This window comes from Carcharodon carcharias, chromosome 3 (genome assembly GCF_017639515.1).
Source record: "Carcharodon carcharias isolate sCarCar2 chromosome 3, sCarCar2.pri, whole genome shotgun sequence".
NCBI lineage: Eukaryota > Metazoa > Chordata > Chondrichthyes > Lamniformes > Lamnidae > Carcharodon > Carcharodon carcharias.
The window spans coordinates 176,522,988-176,541,295 of record NC_054469.1 but is presented as its reverse complement, the minus strand read 5'-3'; the positions used below and the strand labels follow the sequence as shown (position 1 = coordinate 176,541,295).

At 47.4% G+C, this 18,308-nt stretch overlaps 1 protein-coding gene across 4 annotated transcripts in view; it reads right to left on the bottom strand.

Annotated features, from left to right (window-relative positions):
- Nucleotides 1–18,308, bottom strand: part of tmem108 (transmembrane protein 108) — a 246,489-nt gene that overhangs the window by 29,236 nt on the left and 198,945 nt on the right. The window contains exon 9 of one of the 4 annotated variants that reach the window (XM_041184569.1): nt 17,086–17,707. The exons of the other annotated variants lie outside the window; for them this stretch is intronic. Coding sequence (XP_041040503.1) covers nt 17,624–17,707 — 84 coding nt within the window. The 3' untranslated portion in view covers nt 17,086–17,623. Of the gene's footprint in view, nt 1–17,085; nt 17,708–18,308 lie in introns of those variants that run through there. 4 annotated transcript variants of the gene reach the window in all.

Genomic DNA, 18,308 nt, shown 5'->3' with positions numbered 1-18,308 from the left:
AAGCCCAATGTAAACTGGAGGAACAACACCTCATCTTCCGACTAGGGACTTCACAGCCTTCCGGACTGAATATTGAATTCAACAACTTTAGGTCGTGAGCTCCCTCCCCCATCCCCACCCCCTTTCTGTTTCCCCCTTCTTTTTTTTTCCAATAAATTATAAAGATTTTCCTTTTCCCACCTATTTCCATTATATAAAAAAAACCCCACTAGAGCTATACCTTGAGTGCCCTACCATCCATTCTTAATTAGCACATTCGTTTAGATAATATCACCAACTTTAACTTTAACACCTATGTGTTCTATTGTACTATTGTCGTTGACATCTTTTGATGATCTGCTTCTATCACTGCTTGTTTGTCCCTACAACCACACCCACCTCCCCCCCCACCTCTCTCTCTCTATCTCTCCGACCCCCACACACACACCTTAAACCAGCTTATATTTCAACTCTTTCTTGGACTCGAACTCAAGTTCTGTCAAAGGGTCATGAGAACTCAAAACGTCAACTCTTTTCTTCTCCGCCGATGCTGCCAGACCTGCTGAGTTTTTCCAGGTAATTCTGTTTTTGTTTTGGATTTCCAGCATCCGCAGTTTTTTTGTTTTTATTTAAGGGATGGACAACTCTAGTTACAGAGGTAGGGTGGCACTAGATGACCTGCACTCTAAGCCAATGAAAGAGGTGAATGTGGTCTGTTTCCAAATAAGGGATTCTGGAATAATGACAAGTGGGGAAAAAAGTTGGAAAATCAGAGTTTTGTTGACAAGGTTTTACCATGGCTTTGGTGGTATGATTCTTCTGGGACACAGTTCAATGTCACTTCAGAGACAGAAGAAGAGAAAGCTATTCCTAGGAATCCTAGGAATGTAAGGGATAAGAGACTTCCACGCTGTCTTCACTGTTTTTTGTTAAGTATATATAAAAATTTGCTTACTAAATTCTACTTGATTCATAAATACTAGCTATCCATACCTTGTTAGGTCAGGCAAAACTGAAGCCCCCCGTGTTAGAAATGAAGAATTTGGAACTTAAGGATTTTGATTAGAAGGGTTTTATACTTCAAAACCCTAAAATCTTACACCATCTACCTTCTGGTGGTAAGAGGGGTGTTATCTCGCAGTGAAAGGGAGCAGGAGCACCAGGTTGCCTCTTCTGGGGGCTCCTCTCAGGACACTCTGAGGGTGAGCAGCTGCTCCTCAGTTTGGATACTACAAAGGCTATGGGCCCTGACAACATTTTGGCAATGGTAACTTTTGCTCTGTAACAAGTTGTGCCCCCTCACGAAACAGTTCCAGTACAGCTACAACACGGTTTGGCCTAAATAGCCAAGTGGTTATGGTACTGGGTTTGTAACCCCAAGATCAAGAGTTCAAATCTCACAATGGCAAACTATGAAACAATGTAACTTCATCTGAAACAGATGGAAACGTGTTTGTACTCGAAAGAGTTACAGCTACAACACAGATATGTCCTATCCACAAAAAGCAGATCAAACCTAACCAATTACCAGCCCATCAGCCTACTTTTGATGATCAGCAAAGTGATGAAAGGGGTCATCCACAGTGCTATCAAGCGGTACTTACTGAGCAATACCCTGCTCACAGTTTGGGTTCTGCCAGGGCCGCTCAGCTCTCCTGACCTCACTACAGTCTTGCTCCAAACATGGACAAAAATGCTGAACTCCAGAGGTGAGGCGCAAGTGAATGCCCTTGACATTGAGGCAGCATTCAACCAAGTGTGGCATCAAGACAAGCAAAACCGGAGACAATGGAAAACGGGGAAAACCCTCCTCTGGTTGGAGACATACCTAGCACATAGTTGTTGGAGGTCAATCATCTCAGTTCCAGGGCACTGTAGGAATTCCTCAGGGTAGTGCTCTAGGCCCAACCATCTTCAGCTGCTTCAGTGACCTTCCTTCCATCATAAGGTCAGAAGTGGGGATGTTCGCTGATGATTGCACAATGTTCAGCACCATTCATGACTTCTCTGATACTGAAGTAGTCCATGTCCAAATGCAGCAAGACCTGGACAATATCTAGGCTTGGGCTGACAAGTGGCACACATTCAGTGCAGATGTCCCATCACCAACAAGAGAGAATCTAACCATCGCCCCTTGACATTCAATGGCATTACCATCACTGAATCACCCACTATTAACAGCCTGGGGGTCACCATTGACCAGAAGCTAAACCGGACTAGCTATATAAATACTGTGGCTACAAGAGCAGATCAGAGGTTAGGAATCCTGCGGCAAGTAACCCACCTCCTGACTCCTCAAAGCCTGTCCACCATCTAAAAGGCACAAGTCAGGAATGTGATGGAATACCCTCAGCTTGCCTGGATGAGTGCAGCTCCCACAAAATTCAAGAAGCTTGACATCATCTAGGATAAAGCAGTCCGCTTCACTGGAATCCCTTCCACAAACATTCACTTTCTCCATCACTGATGCATAGTAACAGCAGTGTGCACCATCTACAAGATGAACTACAGGAACTCATGAAGGCTCCTTAGACAGCACTTTCCAAACCCATGACCACTACCATCTAGAAGGACAAGGGCAGCAGACACTTGGGAACACCATCGGCTGGAAAATCTTCCCCAAGCCACTCAATATCCTGACTTGGAAATATTTCACTGTTCCTTTCACTGGATCAAAATCCTGGAATTCCCTCCCTAACAGCACTGTGGGTGTACCAACACCACATGGGCTGCAGTGGTTCAAGAAGGTAGCTCAAACCACTTTCTCAAGGGCAGTTAGGAATGGGCAATAAATGCTGGCCTAGTCAGCGATGCCAACATCCCATGAATGAATTTTTTAAAAATGCCCGGGGAAGGGGGTGTAGAGTGTCCTAGAGGGCGGGGTCAGTGCTGACAATGGTAGAGTCTTGAGGGCTTAACTGGTACTGGTCAGAGGAGGGAACAGTCACAGTGAGAGGGGGGAGTGCAATGTGGTAGGGTGGCAGGTCCAGGGTGATAGCCTGGGGTAGGTGAAGGTTTCATGGGGTTTGGGGGTGGTGTCAGGGAGACGGACCATACAGGTGGCTTTGACATAGGAGCAGTCAGGATGGGCATGGGGACAGTAACAGATGTTGGCTCTGAAGGGAGTTTGATGGTAATAGGGTAACCATGGAAAGTTCAAAGGTAACAGAGGGGAGAGGAATGCTCATATTGGCTAAGTCAAGGGTGATGGGGGGAAGCTGATGAGTGACAGACAGGGGGCGGGTAGAATGTGGTAGAACAAACTTTAAAGATGTCGCACACCATTTTCCTATTCTGACCGTGAGCAAACCTTTAGTCAGTAAGTGCAATCCCTCAAAGTGAGAAGAGGGTCTTATTGAGTGAGTGGAGTTTAAGGTCAGCACAAGTGGCCAACTAAAGGGACACCCAAATAATTGAGGCTACTGGATGTCAACCATCCTTGATGGTGTTCCTCTCTCTATGGTGAAGCTCACATGACAGAAGGTTTGTTTCCCAACTCATGGGTCTGATAACATCGATTTCCCAGTATGGTGTGGATCTGCCATTCATTCTGTGCCGTTTGCTATTGGTGGCAGTCAGAGGCAGGGGTGAAGGGAGGGAGGGAGGTGGATGTCTCCAAGGGGCCAGCTGGTGAATAGCGGCCAACTCGCGACTCCAAGCCTCCATCCTCCCGGGTGAATGGTCATGCCTGACAGGGTTCATGTGGTTAGCCTTTCTATGCTGCCAAGGCAATGTCTCTGTACACAGTCTCAAGGATAGTGCAGAAAGTGGAATAGTGTCAGAGGGAGTCTTCTGACACATCACTCTCATCACCCTGGTCAAAGAGCAATGTCTCCAAGCACAGTCATGTAGGAACAGGAGAAACACCCATCTCTGATCCTCCAGGATGGGGTGGGGATGCCATGCCTGGACAGAGGCCAGGCAAAGGATTTAGAACTGACTGTTCACTTTGAGATAGAGGGAAATCTGTAAAGGACATGCTCACTGAATTTATCACTTCAATGCATTCACAGATCCACTGAGGCAGCGATGATGCAGGCTGCAGGCAACCTTGCTTGGTAATGGCCCTCATCCAGGTGAGGCGGGCCCATCACAGGTTGGCACAGGGCCAGGAGCAACAACTTCCTGAGCAACGAGAGGCAGCAGGGCCTCAAGAAAGTCAAAATGTTGAGGAACAGGGTCCACGGCAACAGCCAGAAAAGAATTTCACTCTTTGAACGTGCAGCTCACATGTGATCACATAAGGCAAATCCTGAATAAACATGGTTGCGTGGTTCCCAGGGACCTCTCACGTATACATTCTGGTCCATTCTCAGGTGCCACAGGTTTTCAAAGGACCTCGGTGATTGAAGGGCTGGTTCCTTGGGAACAAGGGATACCCCCAGAAGACAGTTTGCTGTCCACAGACGCTGCTGAGGAAGCTACAATGAAACACCTGCCTCCATCAGGTCCATGATTGAGCAGATAATAGGCCTCCTAAGGATGTGGTTCAAGTGTCTGGACCATACAGGTGGGCCTCTCCAATACTCACCAGTATGTGTCCTGGATCATCATTGTCTGTTGCAACCTCTTGACTGAGGGAGACATGGAGGGGCGAGATGTTTCATCCAACGAGGAGGGCAGTGAAGGAGATGGAACTGGCGAGGGGTAGGTAGGATGTCACCAAGCCACTTTCAAAGTCCATAGCAGGGATACGATGTGGCAGACAGGCCGGTGTCAATTTGATAGTTCCCAGATTCCAGGCAGAGTAAGCTGCAGACACATTTGTTTAACTTCTTGGTTTTCTATCCTTTGCTGGCTGGAAGGCTCCAGCACAGTTTTGGTTACAGACATTAATTTTCTCTAATGTACCTTGACTTATGATAACTGAACCAAATTGTACTAGTTAACATCTATCCTGCTGATGGTTTGATCCCTTGCATATGCCAAACTGTGCTAATATGCGGTGCCCTGGCACTAAATGCACGCATTAGAACTTGCGCAGCACTCCATTCTCCTATGACGTTGGGCACCTGTAAATACAATTATGATTTCACCCATGCCTTCACAAAGTCCTTACACATGGCAACTTGGAAGCATGATCAAATCAAACCTCAGCAGGGATGCACTCATGTCACCCTGACGCCTGCTCCCACAGTGGGGCTGACCTGGCAGACAGCTCTGTCAGGCAGAACCAGATAGATGGGTGCACAGTGAGGAGCAGCATGAAAACCCTATTTGGACCCTTGAGATCGCTCCTCCATATTGCTCCCCAATCGCCACTTGCTCATAGTAAACCCCTTATCCCTTGACATCTTCATCATGCCGAGAAGTTTCGACGTAACTTTGTAGTCCACTCACTGAGAGTGCCTTGCCTGCACTATGGGTTTCTGAGATACATCCATTCCAGACCATCCAACTGCAGAGACCCCTTCAAGTCTCAGTCAGAGACAGCCTTAACATTAGTACGAGAGCGTGATTCGTCATTGTGGACACCCAAACCAATATGAGGTCTGACAAAGACTTCAGTCAGCTGCACAAACAGCTCTTAAATCTTACACTCAAATTCCTCTGGCAGTCAAGGCTAATGTGCTTGTTGCCTCCTTACTTGCTGCTTTCACCTGCATGTTCGCTCAAAATGACAAATCATCAAGGGAGGCCATTCATAATTGAACGTGCTCAACACAGCTTCCTCCAAAGCTGTAAGGCTCTGGTTTTCCACTGTTAAGAAGAGTGTAAAACTTCAGTCTCTCAGCCCTGAAACTGCATCTACATTGTTCCTTGCCGCTCACACAGTAGATTTGACTCCCCTCGAGTGCTCGTGGCATCCATCTACATCTGACATCAGGGCAACAGCAGCAGGAGATGCAATGACACATTTTCAGAGATCAGAACGTGGTGGGCTGCAAGTAATGGCCTGTATGATGCTTGGCCAGGCAGCACACTCACCACTGATGGCCAGTGCTTCATCGTGCCCACGTGGGATTATTAAGTAATCATTATGTTGATAATGTGGGAGAACTGACTCTATGGAAGTTCATAATCAGACTCTGATGGTGGCCCATATTCTAAACTCATAAATGCCCACGGTCATTAAACAATGAACAGCAAGATGGAGTCTAGCAGACTTCCAAACAGTGCAAGTAAACATACATTTACAAATGCCAAAACAATATACAATGGCTGTGCACCAGTGCCCATTTGTGCTTTTAAAACTTCTTACTCTTTTGTTGCCTACTGCTACATCTGTGGTACAGCCCCAACATCCGCAGCTGAGGTGGAGGCAGCCTGCTGATTGCTATGCCCTGTTAACAGTGAGGACTATGGCAGTCATCCTCTGGTAGCTTGAGGCCTAGAGGGCCCCGGCCAACTAAGGGTCGCCTGCTTTGATACAGGTGCTCCCTTCCTAGGCCTCATCTGCTGGAGGTGATGGGCTCACTGACAGAGGGAGGTGGAGCTGCAGGGCACCCTTGGAGTGTCCTGGGATGAAGCCCCCGCAGTGTCTGCCTGGTGCTCTTCCTCCCTGATTCCTTGAGAAGAGATACCTGAAGGGAGGTTGAAGTGCAGCATTCTCCTTTTGCTTAGCCACTGCTGCACTGCACCAAGGCGTAGAGCGACATAATACAGGTCTGTGCACATATTCGGCAGCTACTTAGAGTTCTACTGGACCTGGGTCTCCCAGGTGGCAATGCACTTTCCATGGTGGCAGCCAAGTGCTCGCATCTGCATGGGGCTGGGCAGGAACCTGGTCTCCAGCAGTCCTCCAAATGACAGAGACCTCAGCTGTCATTTCCTCTGCCAGCTATGGCCCCCTGTCAATAATGTACTCTTCAGGTGTCCCCCGAAGCCTACTCTAGAATTTGGACTCACCAAGGTGAGAATCTGCACTGGGGGAGGGCACAGGTGAACACCGTGACAGTGCATCCTCCAAGGATTCTGAGACATCCTCCTCAGCGGTTCGGTTGGGTTGGGATTGATCTGGGTTCTGTCCTCCCCCATTTCTTGTTGGTACCTGAAATGCAGGAGAGAAAAATTTAGTGATTGACTAAGTAGGCTCTTTAATTGAATGCACCTCTCACTCAGGGGATGCAGCTGACAACTGCAGATGCGAGGCATCCTCCTGGGAGGATCCTATCTTGCCTTCCACACAGGCACAGTCCTGCTCCTCCCTGGCGAGCTCAGCAGCCTTCTCCTCATATGGGTTGTGGAGTCTGATGCAGGGATTCCATCTCCAGTCTGGAGCACTTCACGCTTGTTATGGGCGTTCTTCTGCAGAAAGACAGAAGGATTCATTGTTATGCCATTTGTTGGGTGAACAGTTCAGCCTATGGCAGCTGCTGAGCCCTCTCCAGTAAGTGATTAAGAAGCCCATTGTCTTGCAACTGATATGAGACTGACAGCATGAAGTGGCTGGCACACATTCAGTGTGGTGAGTGCTGCAACCCAAACTCCTGTGTGATGTTCCTTTGCACTCTTACAGTGCCTGGTGCCCTTATGAGAGTGTTTATTTGCAGTGAGAGTAGATGGGTATACTTACCCTGGCAGAGTGCAGTGGATCATTCATCTTCTTGTGACACTGCTGGGCTTCTCTGCACTGGACCCCATGGGTGCTAACCTCTACTGCAACCTTCATCCAGGCCACATGGTCAGGTGGGAGGACCTCTTGCTGCCATCGTGGAGAAACAGCACTTCCCACCTGGAGTTTAGTCTGCAGGAAAACTTTGCTGAACCATGGGGCAGCATATTGTTTTCTTCTCTGTGACTTTCTCCTTTAATGCTGAATGATAGCCAGGCTGAAGCTCCTGGCCTGCTGTGAGTGAAGGCCATCCGGGTGCCCTTTAAATATTGCACCCCAAGCTTCAACCTTCATGAGGTACTACGACTTCCTGCCCAACCCCACCATGAGATTCACCATACTCCACACGGATAGAAGTTTACAAAATTATGATGGCATGGACAGAGTAGATAGTCAGAAGCTTTTTCCCAGGGTGGAAGAGTCAATTACTAGGGGACATAGATTTAAGGTGAGAGGAGAAAACTTTAGAGGAGATGTGCGGGGCAAGTTTTTTACGCAGAGGGTAGTGAGTGTCTGGAATTCACTGCCAGAGGAGGTGGTGGAAGCAGGTACGATAGTGGTGTTTAAAAGGCAGCTTGACAAATACTTGAATAAGATGGGAATAGAGGGATACAGGCCCCGGAAGTGCAAAATGATTTAGTTGACAGGCAATATGATCGGCACAGGCTTGAAGGGCCGAAGGGCCTGTTCCTGTGCTGTACTTTTCTTTGTTCTTTGTTCTTTGGATGCATAAGTAATGAGCTGAACAATGCAAGATTGCACGTGTTCAGTTGTCCTGCCCCCAGGAGGAATCTCTCCCACTTCCACGACCGCAACGAAACTCAGACTTCAGAGCGGAAGAAACGCAAAACTGAAGAAAAGGTCATCAACCTGAAACATCAACTCTGTTTCTCTCCACAGTTGCTACCTGATCTGCAGAGTATTTCCACCATTTTTTGTGTTTATTTGAGCTGAGAGGCTGATTTCTTCTGTGAGTTTAAGTCAACTTGGAGTACCACTAAATGGTTGTTTTACAGATTGGAGAACGGTAAAATGTGTTGTTCCCAAGCGTCTTTGCTAGGACCACTGCTTTATTTAATAGGCTAGCAGAATGGGTAGGCAAGTGAGGGATGAAATTTAATACAGAGAAAAGTGATGCATTTTGACAGAAGGGGCTGGGGGAGGCAATATAAATTTAATGGCACAGTTCTAGTGAATAGGGACAGGGTATCTTGGTGTTCATGCACATACCTTTTTGAAGGTGGCAGGACATATGTAGTAGGTACTTAGTCAGGCTTGGTTAGGCCACAACAAGAGTATTGCCTCCTGTACTTTAGGCTGATGTGAGGTCCTGGAGACGGTGCAGACAAGATTAACCAGAATGCTTCTGGTGATGATGGATTTTAGCTACAAGGTTAGGTTGGAGAAGCTATGTTTGTTCTCCTTGGAGCAAAGGAGGTTAAGGGGAGATATGGTAGAGATATATAAGAAAAAGCTGATTCACTGATGGTACAAGGTCTAAGGGAAGCAGAATTAAGGTTTTAGACAAAAGCTATGAGGGGAATGTGAGGAAGAACTTTTTTAAACAATGAGCTGAAACTTGCAGCCTAAAGGGGTGGTGGAAGTTGAGATGATCAAAGGAAATTGGATGGACAGTTGAAGTAAACAATGTTACAGAACTACGGGGATAGAATAGGAGAATGGGACTGACTGGATTGCTCTACAGTGAGCTGCCATGACCTCTTTCTATGCCATTTTGACCAAATGATTATGAGATATTGAACCATACATCTGGGCAGTCTTGTTCGTCAAAACATCAGGGCATGAGAAAAGATGTGGCAAAGGGATAACTGGCACAGAGCTTGGTGAATATTTGGAATGGCCTGTTCAGAAAGATTATTGTTGATGCTGATATCAGTAATTATAAGAAAGAATTAGGCATGCAAGTTATGGAGAAAATCAATTGAGGGATGTTAGGGATAATTTTAAATCAGTTGGGCAGAAAACATAAGGGTACTCCATTGACAATTCAAAGACATTTCAAGGGGATTTGGAGAGGCTAAGCAAGTGGGCAAAAAATTTGGCAGATGGAATGCTTTGTGGAGTAATTGACAAGAAACTGAACTGGACTAGCCATATAAAAATGTGGCCGCAAGAACAAATCAGAGGCTAGGAATCATGTGACGAGTAACTCACCTCCTGACTCCCCAAAGCCTGTCCACCATCTACAAAGCACTAGTCAGGAGTGTGATGGAATACTCCCCATTTACCTGGATGAGTGCAGCTCCCTCAGCAGTCAAGTAGCTTGACACCGTTCAGGACAAAGCAGTCCACTTGATTGGCACTGCAACCACAAACATTCACTCCCTCCACCACTGACGTACAGTAGCAGCAGTGTGTACCATCTACAAAATGCACTGCGGGAATTGACCAAGGCTCCCTCGACAGCACTTTCCAAAAACATGATCACTACCATCTAGAAGGACTAGGGCATCGGATAGATGGGAACAGCACCGCCTGGAAGTTCCCCTCCAAGCCACTCACCATCCTGACTTGGAAATATGCCATTCCTTCACTGTCACTGGGTCAAAATCCTGGAACTCCCTTTCTAACAGCACTGTGGGTGTACCTACACCACATGGACTGCAGCGGTTCAAGAAGGCAGCTCACCACCACCTTCTGAAGGGCAACTAGGGGTGGGCAATAAATGCTGGCCCAGCCAGCGAAGCCCAAATCCCGTGTATGAATAAAAAAAAGTGAGGTTATCCACTTAGGTAGAAAGAACAGAAATAGAGAATATTTGTTAAAAGGGGAGAGGCTGGGAAGTGTTGAACTTCAAAGGTACTTGGGTGGCAAATGGTACGTTGGCCTTTATTACAAAAGGATTTACATATAGGAGTAAATATGTCTTACTGCAATTATATAGGACCTTGGTGAACCCGCACCTGGAGTAGTATGTGCAGTTGTGGTCTCCTTTCCTAAGGAAAGATATACTTGCCGTAGAGGGAGTGCAACAAAGGTTCACCAAACTAATTCCTGGGATGGAGGGATTGTCCTATGAAGAAAGACTAAGTAGACTGGGAGTTTATTCTCAAGAGTTTAGAAGAATGAGAGGTGATCTCATTCAAGTGTACAACATTTTTAAGGGCTCAACAGGCTAGATGCGGGAAGGATGTTTCGCTTAGTGGGGGTGTCTAAAACAAGGGGACACAGTCTCAGAATAAGGGACAGGTCATCTAGGACTGAGGTGAGGAAGAATTTCTTTACTCAAAGGGTGGTGAGAATTTCTGTAATTCTCTGCCCAGAGGCTGCTCAGTTTCAATTGTTGATTATGTTCAAGACTGAGATTGATATATTTCTACATATTAAAAACATCAAGGGATATTGGGATAGTGCAGGAAAATGGTGTTGAAGTGGAAAGTCAACCATAATCTCAATGAATGGTGGAGTGGGCTCAAAGGGCTGTATGAAACTCCTGTTTCTAGTTCTTATGTTCTTATTGATTTCAGGGTATAGTTGGGCCAACCTGCACCTGCTCAATTCCAACCCTTCAGGTTAAGCTAAAATTACACTTTCATGGCTGGAGTTTACAGTGGTGGGTTCACAAGTGGGAGCCCCACAAAATACCATGGGCACATGCCCACCACCTACCTACTCACACCTGGCCCCGCTGCAGTTTCACAGTGGTGAGTGTGAGGAGTGGGACATGTTAGGGAATGTTGGTGCCCTTTCCCCCCTCCATAGGCTAATTGTGGCCCTTAAGTAGCCAATTAATGCCCAATTAAGTGTCTCATCCCACCATCGCTGTTGGAGAAGCGCAAGCCAAACATTCAGCCCAGCTGCTTTCCCTATGCAGGCTGGTGAGTGTGGGGGTTTGTCTCCCAACTTTTTCGCCGTGGCGGCGCTCTGTTAAGTTGAGTCCATAGATTCTATTTTTGAATTCTGGGGCTAGCCAGATAAACCAAGATGAATATTTAAATGTTCCTATCACATTTTTGTGTGTCGTTGTCTAACACCATAACAAAGACTTAGAACATCTCAAAGGATTTCCCAACCAATTATAGAACACAGCACTGTCCTTTCATCCGGAATGCCTGTGTTGACTCTCTGAAGCAGCTCTCAACTTAATCTCATGTATCTGTTTATTCCCCATCTTCTTTTACATGTTTCCTTTTCAAAGTAGGTTGTTACTCAAGATTAGAACTAATGGAATTGGGAATAATATGTCAGCATAGATTGGGGATAGGTCTGATTACTTCCTTGTATCACTCTTTACCCATATCTTGATTCCCTCTTTAAATCCTAGTTCCTTTTGTCTCCTCCCCTGTAAAAATTCTTCCCTAATTCACTTGCAACTACACTGCCATTCATTGCAACAGTATTTGCAGCTGCTCAATCACATTTTTATCTCCACCATCAATGTCCTTGACCCACTAAAGCCATTAATCTCTCCTACCATTTGCACTAGTATGTCCTTCACCTTTTACTCCATGAGGTCTAAAATACTCAGACGGTTATCAAGGACAACTGATTTAGCCATTCACTATTGGGTCCTGCTCTTGTCTGCAAAAGCTGTTCGTTATTCACGGGTCATGCTGGAATGCAAAGATAACACCCAGTTTATTTTCTCTACTGCAACTCTCTTAAACCAATTCCTGCAACTCCTTGACCATCACCTCCAATATCAAGGCAAGGATTTCCTTATCACAACATTGAGACCATCCGATGAGCTGCCTTTGCCACTTCCCTTAAGTTCTTAAATATTCATCCACTTCACTTTTAAAAGTATTTATGAATTTTACCTTAACAACCATCTGCATAAAATAATTTTTGTTCACCTCTCCATTTGATTTTTTTTAATGATTTAAAATTTATACCCTCCACTTACCAATTCACTGACAAGTATAGCTTTTATAGTCTTAAACACCTCTATCACTTAATTTTAACTTTCACTCTTCTTCTGAATATTAAGTGCCAATTTCTCTAACTCCTTTCACGACAAAACAACTCTTAGGGCAGAATTTTGCGTCCTGTGGGCAGGCATGCATTCAACCTGTAAATGCAGGGTGAGTGTCCCAACGTCATCGCGCACTCACACAATATTTCAGTCGGTGGGTGCGCGCAAGAGTCGGCTACGCGCCTGCCGACAATTAAGAGACCTATTAAGCATTAATAAAAACAGATTTTTCGCTGCCCATCCAACCTTACGGTTAGGCAGGTGGGCGAATTGGCTAAGTGGCCTTTGCATTTTTGAGGAAACCTTAGCCATGGGCAGGATGAGGTTGTTGACATTAATTTAAAAAAATTAAAATTTTTTGACATGATTTTCATTATGTATATGTTCATGTGTGTGAGTCCTATGTGGGGACATTTTTTTCCCAAATTTCCACATCTTTATTTTTGATTTTAAAATTCTGCAGCTCCCTGACGCAGCTCTCTCCGTTCAGGGAGCTTTCATTGCGCATTCCCACATGCATGCGCAGACTTCAGCGTTCGCCCTCCTCCCGCCCCCACCACGGCAGTGCTGAGTCTTTCAGTGCATGTTTCATGCTGGCTAGCTGTTAATTGGCCAGCCAGCGTAAAATCACACTCGGACAGCAGACCGTTTTCCGGGCGCTCCCAGGCCCGCTTGCCCAACAACCCAAAAAACCTGCTCTTAAATTTGTCAATTTAATTGATGGTTTTCCTCTGTACCAACACTCTGGGTGGGATCATCCCAGATTTGTACTAAGTACGGTTGCGACAGGTAGAATGACATTTTATCCGCTGGCTGTGAGGCGGTTTTTACGCTATATCGTCCCAAACCCGCATATTATTTATGTACTCACGGGAAACATACCGTTTTGATGTCAGGCGGGCTCTCATTCACCCGCCCGCCATCTCCTCGCCACTTCCTCATGCCGGACGCCATATTTAAAGTCCAGCTGCAAGCACACATCTCAGTGCTTCCAGACCACAACTGCTGCAGGGAAGACAGGATGGCCTTACAAGGCAAAAAGACTGCAGCCCTCTGCTTCAGCGACGCGTCTCTGGAACCCCTTTTGACGTAGTGGAGTTGTGCCGGTATATCCTCTACCCCTGCTCTGGCCACATGATGGGCCATAGCATCACCAACCAGGCTTGGGAGGTGGTGGCAGCAGTGGTCAGCACCAACACCCTTCAGAAGAGGACAGCCACACAGTGCGACAAGAGGGTGAATGATCTCCTTTGTTCAGCCAGAGTAAGTCACTCTTCTCATCATTCTCTACTCACACATTCACAAACCCATCACACATCCACAGGGCCCTCACTCTGCCAGTTCAAGGGACATCACCTTTCACTCTCTCACACTCACCGTCATTGTCCTCATCCCATCCAAGGCACCACTCACCACCCACACACACCAGGCATACTTATCATCTGGCCTGGCAGGTGTCCTGCTTACACTCTCTCCACCTATATTCATGCAGGACAAGCTGGCACACAACAAGAGGGAGAAGTCACAGACCAGTGGAGGAATGCCCGAGATCAAGGTCCTTACGGCCTTTGAAAACACAGCCATCCAGCTGGCTGGCGATGATCTGGACCGGTCCTATGCTGATGGTGAGGTCAGCGGTGCTCTACTAAGTGAGGGTCCAGTAGTGCAACATCCATCAGACAACCATGCTGTGAGTGATGTGTCCTGTTTCACATGCCACTGTCATGCACTAATTATCTCTCCTTGCTTTCGCTGGCACATCTGGGAAACAGTCAAGAGAGTCCATGACCCAGGGCTTCCACTCAAGCCCTGAAGAAACCTCTGAAGAGGAATCTGGAAACACCCTCCTTGAAGTCCTGTCAAAGCGCTCACCCACACCCTCCACCAGTGCAGACACACACCTTGGTGGGACCTAGCTTTACAGTAGCCCCAGGATCACAATCTGGTGAGCACATTGCACAGCCTGGTCCACAGCAGGTGGAGGCAGGGTCTTCCCAGGTGTCCGACACTCGGAGCACTGCTGAAGGCCAGAAATTTGCTGAGTCCGAGTCAGATGATGAGCCTCTGGACTCAGTCATGTCACAGTTGCTGTAGCTGCAAAGGCAAGCTCAGGAACATCAGGAAGGGATGTCTGCTGTACTCCTCAGATTGAAGGCACAATGGAGGAGTCCATCCACCTTCAGTCTGAGGTGATAGCGCCAGCATGCCAACGTACTGAGGGCAACACTGGTAGGAAGGCAGCCGCCTTGGAGACCTTGGTCCAAGATGTCACTCCTGCACTGCTGCGTGGGCTGAACTCCATCGCTGAGGCCATAGTTGGCCTCCAACAGTGTGTACATGAGACGGGTGAGGGGCAGCTCAATCTCACTCCAGCTACTCCTTCTCCTCACAGAGTCAACCTGGGGTCCTCGGGCAACCATAGGGAGGATCAACAGGTGTACACCGTTGGGCCATCCAACCAGATGACTCTGAGAGTATCCGGCCCATCCGAATTCCTTCTTCCTGTGACTTCAGCAGCTCCACATTGCCACACAGCAGGACCCTGAAAGCAGGCCGGGGCCCTTCAAATCTTGGCCCTTCAGAGGACACCCAATGTCATCACAGACAGGGTGTCAGGGTCAACAGGCTGCCTGCACCTCCGCTGTGGAGGTCTGGGGGGCACCAATGTGTAGCGGCTCCTTGTTCTGATGAGCAGTGTTCTCTTTACTCAGATGTGAAACCTTTCTGCACACGATAAAGGCAGGTGTGTCAGTCCAGGGCCTCTTCTCTGTGCTCTATGCAGCCTTCAGACCAAAGTGATGGTCCAGCCTTACATTCCCTGAAAACATTACTGATGCCTGCACATCAGTGGTTTGTCATTGCTGCCAGAATGTAGTGGGCAGGTGCCACAGAGTTCTATCATTCTCTGTGCTCTCAGCACCTTTGAGGTCGGGCTGGCCCCATCTCTTCAGCACCTGCGACCAGTGATGCTGTGCTCCTGCAAGGCTCAGGTGCTTTTAAAGTTTCATGGCTGTGCTTCTATGATATGATCCTGATCACTGAGAGCAAGCGAGCTGCCCTCGGCCAGACAGGAGTCAGACATTCTCAGGGGTTATGTGAAGATTTATGGAGTGTCCTCACTGCACATCGTCATCCTCCTCCTGCAATCGAGCAACTATTAGGGCCTCCACTGCGTCTTCACGACAGGAACAATCTCACAGAGGGTAATTATGCTGCCATAAGCCAGACTGGAGTCAAACATGCACAAATGCAATTTGAGGATCTATGGGGTCACTTCATCATGTCGTCATCATCCTCCACAAATCTGGCAATTTTGATGGCCTCCTGAGCATGCCTGCCTTGTCTAGCTAGTGCAAGGGTCTCATACCCATCATCGGCACCTCTGAGGACCTTCTCACCCTCATCGGCGTCCTCCTCATTGGAGGAGACCTTTAGCTCCTGAATTTCCTCCTCAGCCAGCTCCTCTTCCCCTTGCAGCGCTGTGTTGTAAATAGCGCAGCAGGTGATGATGATGCGTGACACCCTCTGTGGACTATATTGCAAGGCTCCACCAGATACTGGTCCAGGCACCAGAACTGCATCTTCACCACCCTGATGGTCTGCTCCACCAAGATGTGAGTTGTGAGTTGCAGCATGAGACTCGTTATACCATTGCTCTGGTGCAGTCTGAGGTCGCTACACAGGTGTCATCAGCCATGGCCTCTGTGGGTAGCCCTTGTCCCTGAGGAGGCATCCCTGCAGCTTCTGTGGACTCTGGAAGACTCCAGGGATCTGTGGCCAACTGAGGATGTAGGCATAGTGCACAGTCCCTGGAAACCGTGTGCACACCTGCAGAATGTGTTTCTGGTGGTCGCTCACCAACTGCACATTCAGCGAATAATGGAATTCCTTGTGGTTGATGTAGTTCACCGTGTGTTGTTGTCAATGAAGCTATTAATGTATTTAATATTATTGGAAAATATTTTTCCTTTAAAATAGAGGTTTAGTCTGTGGGTATGTCTTAATTGGATTAAAGTCTGGGTACTTTGATGTGTACTAGTTTTGAAATGTAAGAGAGATAGTGCGCATTTGCATTTTTGAATACAGCATTCATGAATGAAGTGAGATGAAAACTGACACCTATCTAGCAGATACCAAGCAATATGTTTATATTACTATTAAATTGGTACTATGAAAGGGGTTTTACTGTTAGAAGAGGCTTGTGATACAATGAGAATTTACATTCAATGAGCAGTGCTAGGTATAACTTCAGCAGGTTTGTGTGTGCAGGGCAGAGGCTGTAAGCCTCCAACTGTCTCCACAGGAACCAAACTGAAAGGAACCTCATTTTGAATTTGTAAGGTGAAAATGCTTTGCCTGCTGTCTGGTTAAATCTATGAGTTGCCGTTGTCTTAAGGAGACTAGTTTGGGAATTTCTTAAAAGTTACGATTGCAGTAATTTGAAGCCATGTTTTAACCTGCGTGAATAATACGTTTTATTTAGTTACATGTAAAACCTCGAAACTGGTGGTCTGATTCCTGAATTTAAAGTCACATCTCAAATATAACACTTAAAATTATAGGTTATGACAGTTGTTTAAAGTTTTCCTCTGGGATTTTTAAAATAACTCCGCTTTACCAACTGCATCGTTCATAACAGCTGCAATGGAGAGCTGAGTGCCACCTAAGTGCAGTCAATCGCACCCTGAACCTGTGGGAAACCTGAGATCTGGAAACCAATTGCTCTTGCATCCTGGCTGTCCTGGTCCCGGATGAAATGCAAAAAGTGTGTGCCCTTGCAAATATGGCACCCATGATCTCATGGATGCATTTGTGGGTGGAGGCTTGTGAAATTTCACAAAGAGCCACTGGCATAGAAATTGAGCGCTGTGGTCACTTTCAGGCCCTCTGTGTCCCTGTGGCACCAAATCCTACTGCAGTTGGTAGATGTGAGTGACCATTTCCCTAGACATGGGCAGCCTTCGGCGGCACTGGTTTTCGGTCATCTGCAGGAGCAGGAGGCATCTACAGACCTTGGGTGTCGCTAGGCACCGACTAGCGATGACTTGCTGTGGCTCTTCTGCGCAGTGTACGGGAGGTCCAGCCACCACTTCTTCCTGAGGTTGCTGCTCCTGCCTCTGCGCGGCCAGGCACCTCAGTCGCTGTCTCCTCTGTCATCTTTTCTCTCTGTAGGCCACCAGGCATACAACCAGGCATACAGCTAGTTCACCAGGCTCCATGATCCTGATATAGCCCTCCTGCAGGATGGAAGAGAGAGATACATGGTTAGCATGGGTGTACTAAGAACCTGTCCTGGTGTGAAGTGTGAAGCCCCTTAATGATTCTGGAGAGTGCTGGCCACCACTTAGATGGCAAAAGATTAGTGCATTGTATGGCTGCCCTAAACCCCTCCACCTCCACCCCACTCCACCTGACCGATTGGCAGCAGCTTTGCCCACTGGACTGCATACTGTGCTCTCAGTTCAGGCACAGGCATTCTCATAACCCGCACTGCAAGGCTGCACTGTAAGCTTGAACCATGGAGGAGACTGGTCCAAACCGGGATGCTGACATTACAAGGGGCTGTGAGTGCTTCCAGCAGTGACTGCTCCATGGCCTGGGAGATTGTACAACATGTACAATCGTCCAACAATTCTGCTATCCACTAAAATGCTCATTAGTTTGCAGTCTGTGCCAGGGTGGGGGGCAGTTGGCAGAGGGTGGGGGTGGGAGGGTGAAAAGCTCTGGAGCAGTTGGTGGCACTTTGATGCCTCTGCATTGCTTGAGTGGGCAGATAAGCTACGAGCCTGACTCCAATCATGTCAACGTGGCTGCGCCGGAACTGTCCGAGTTGCAGAG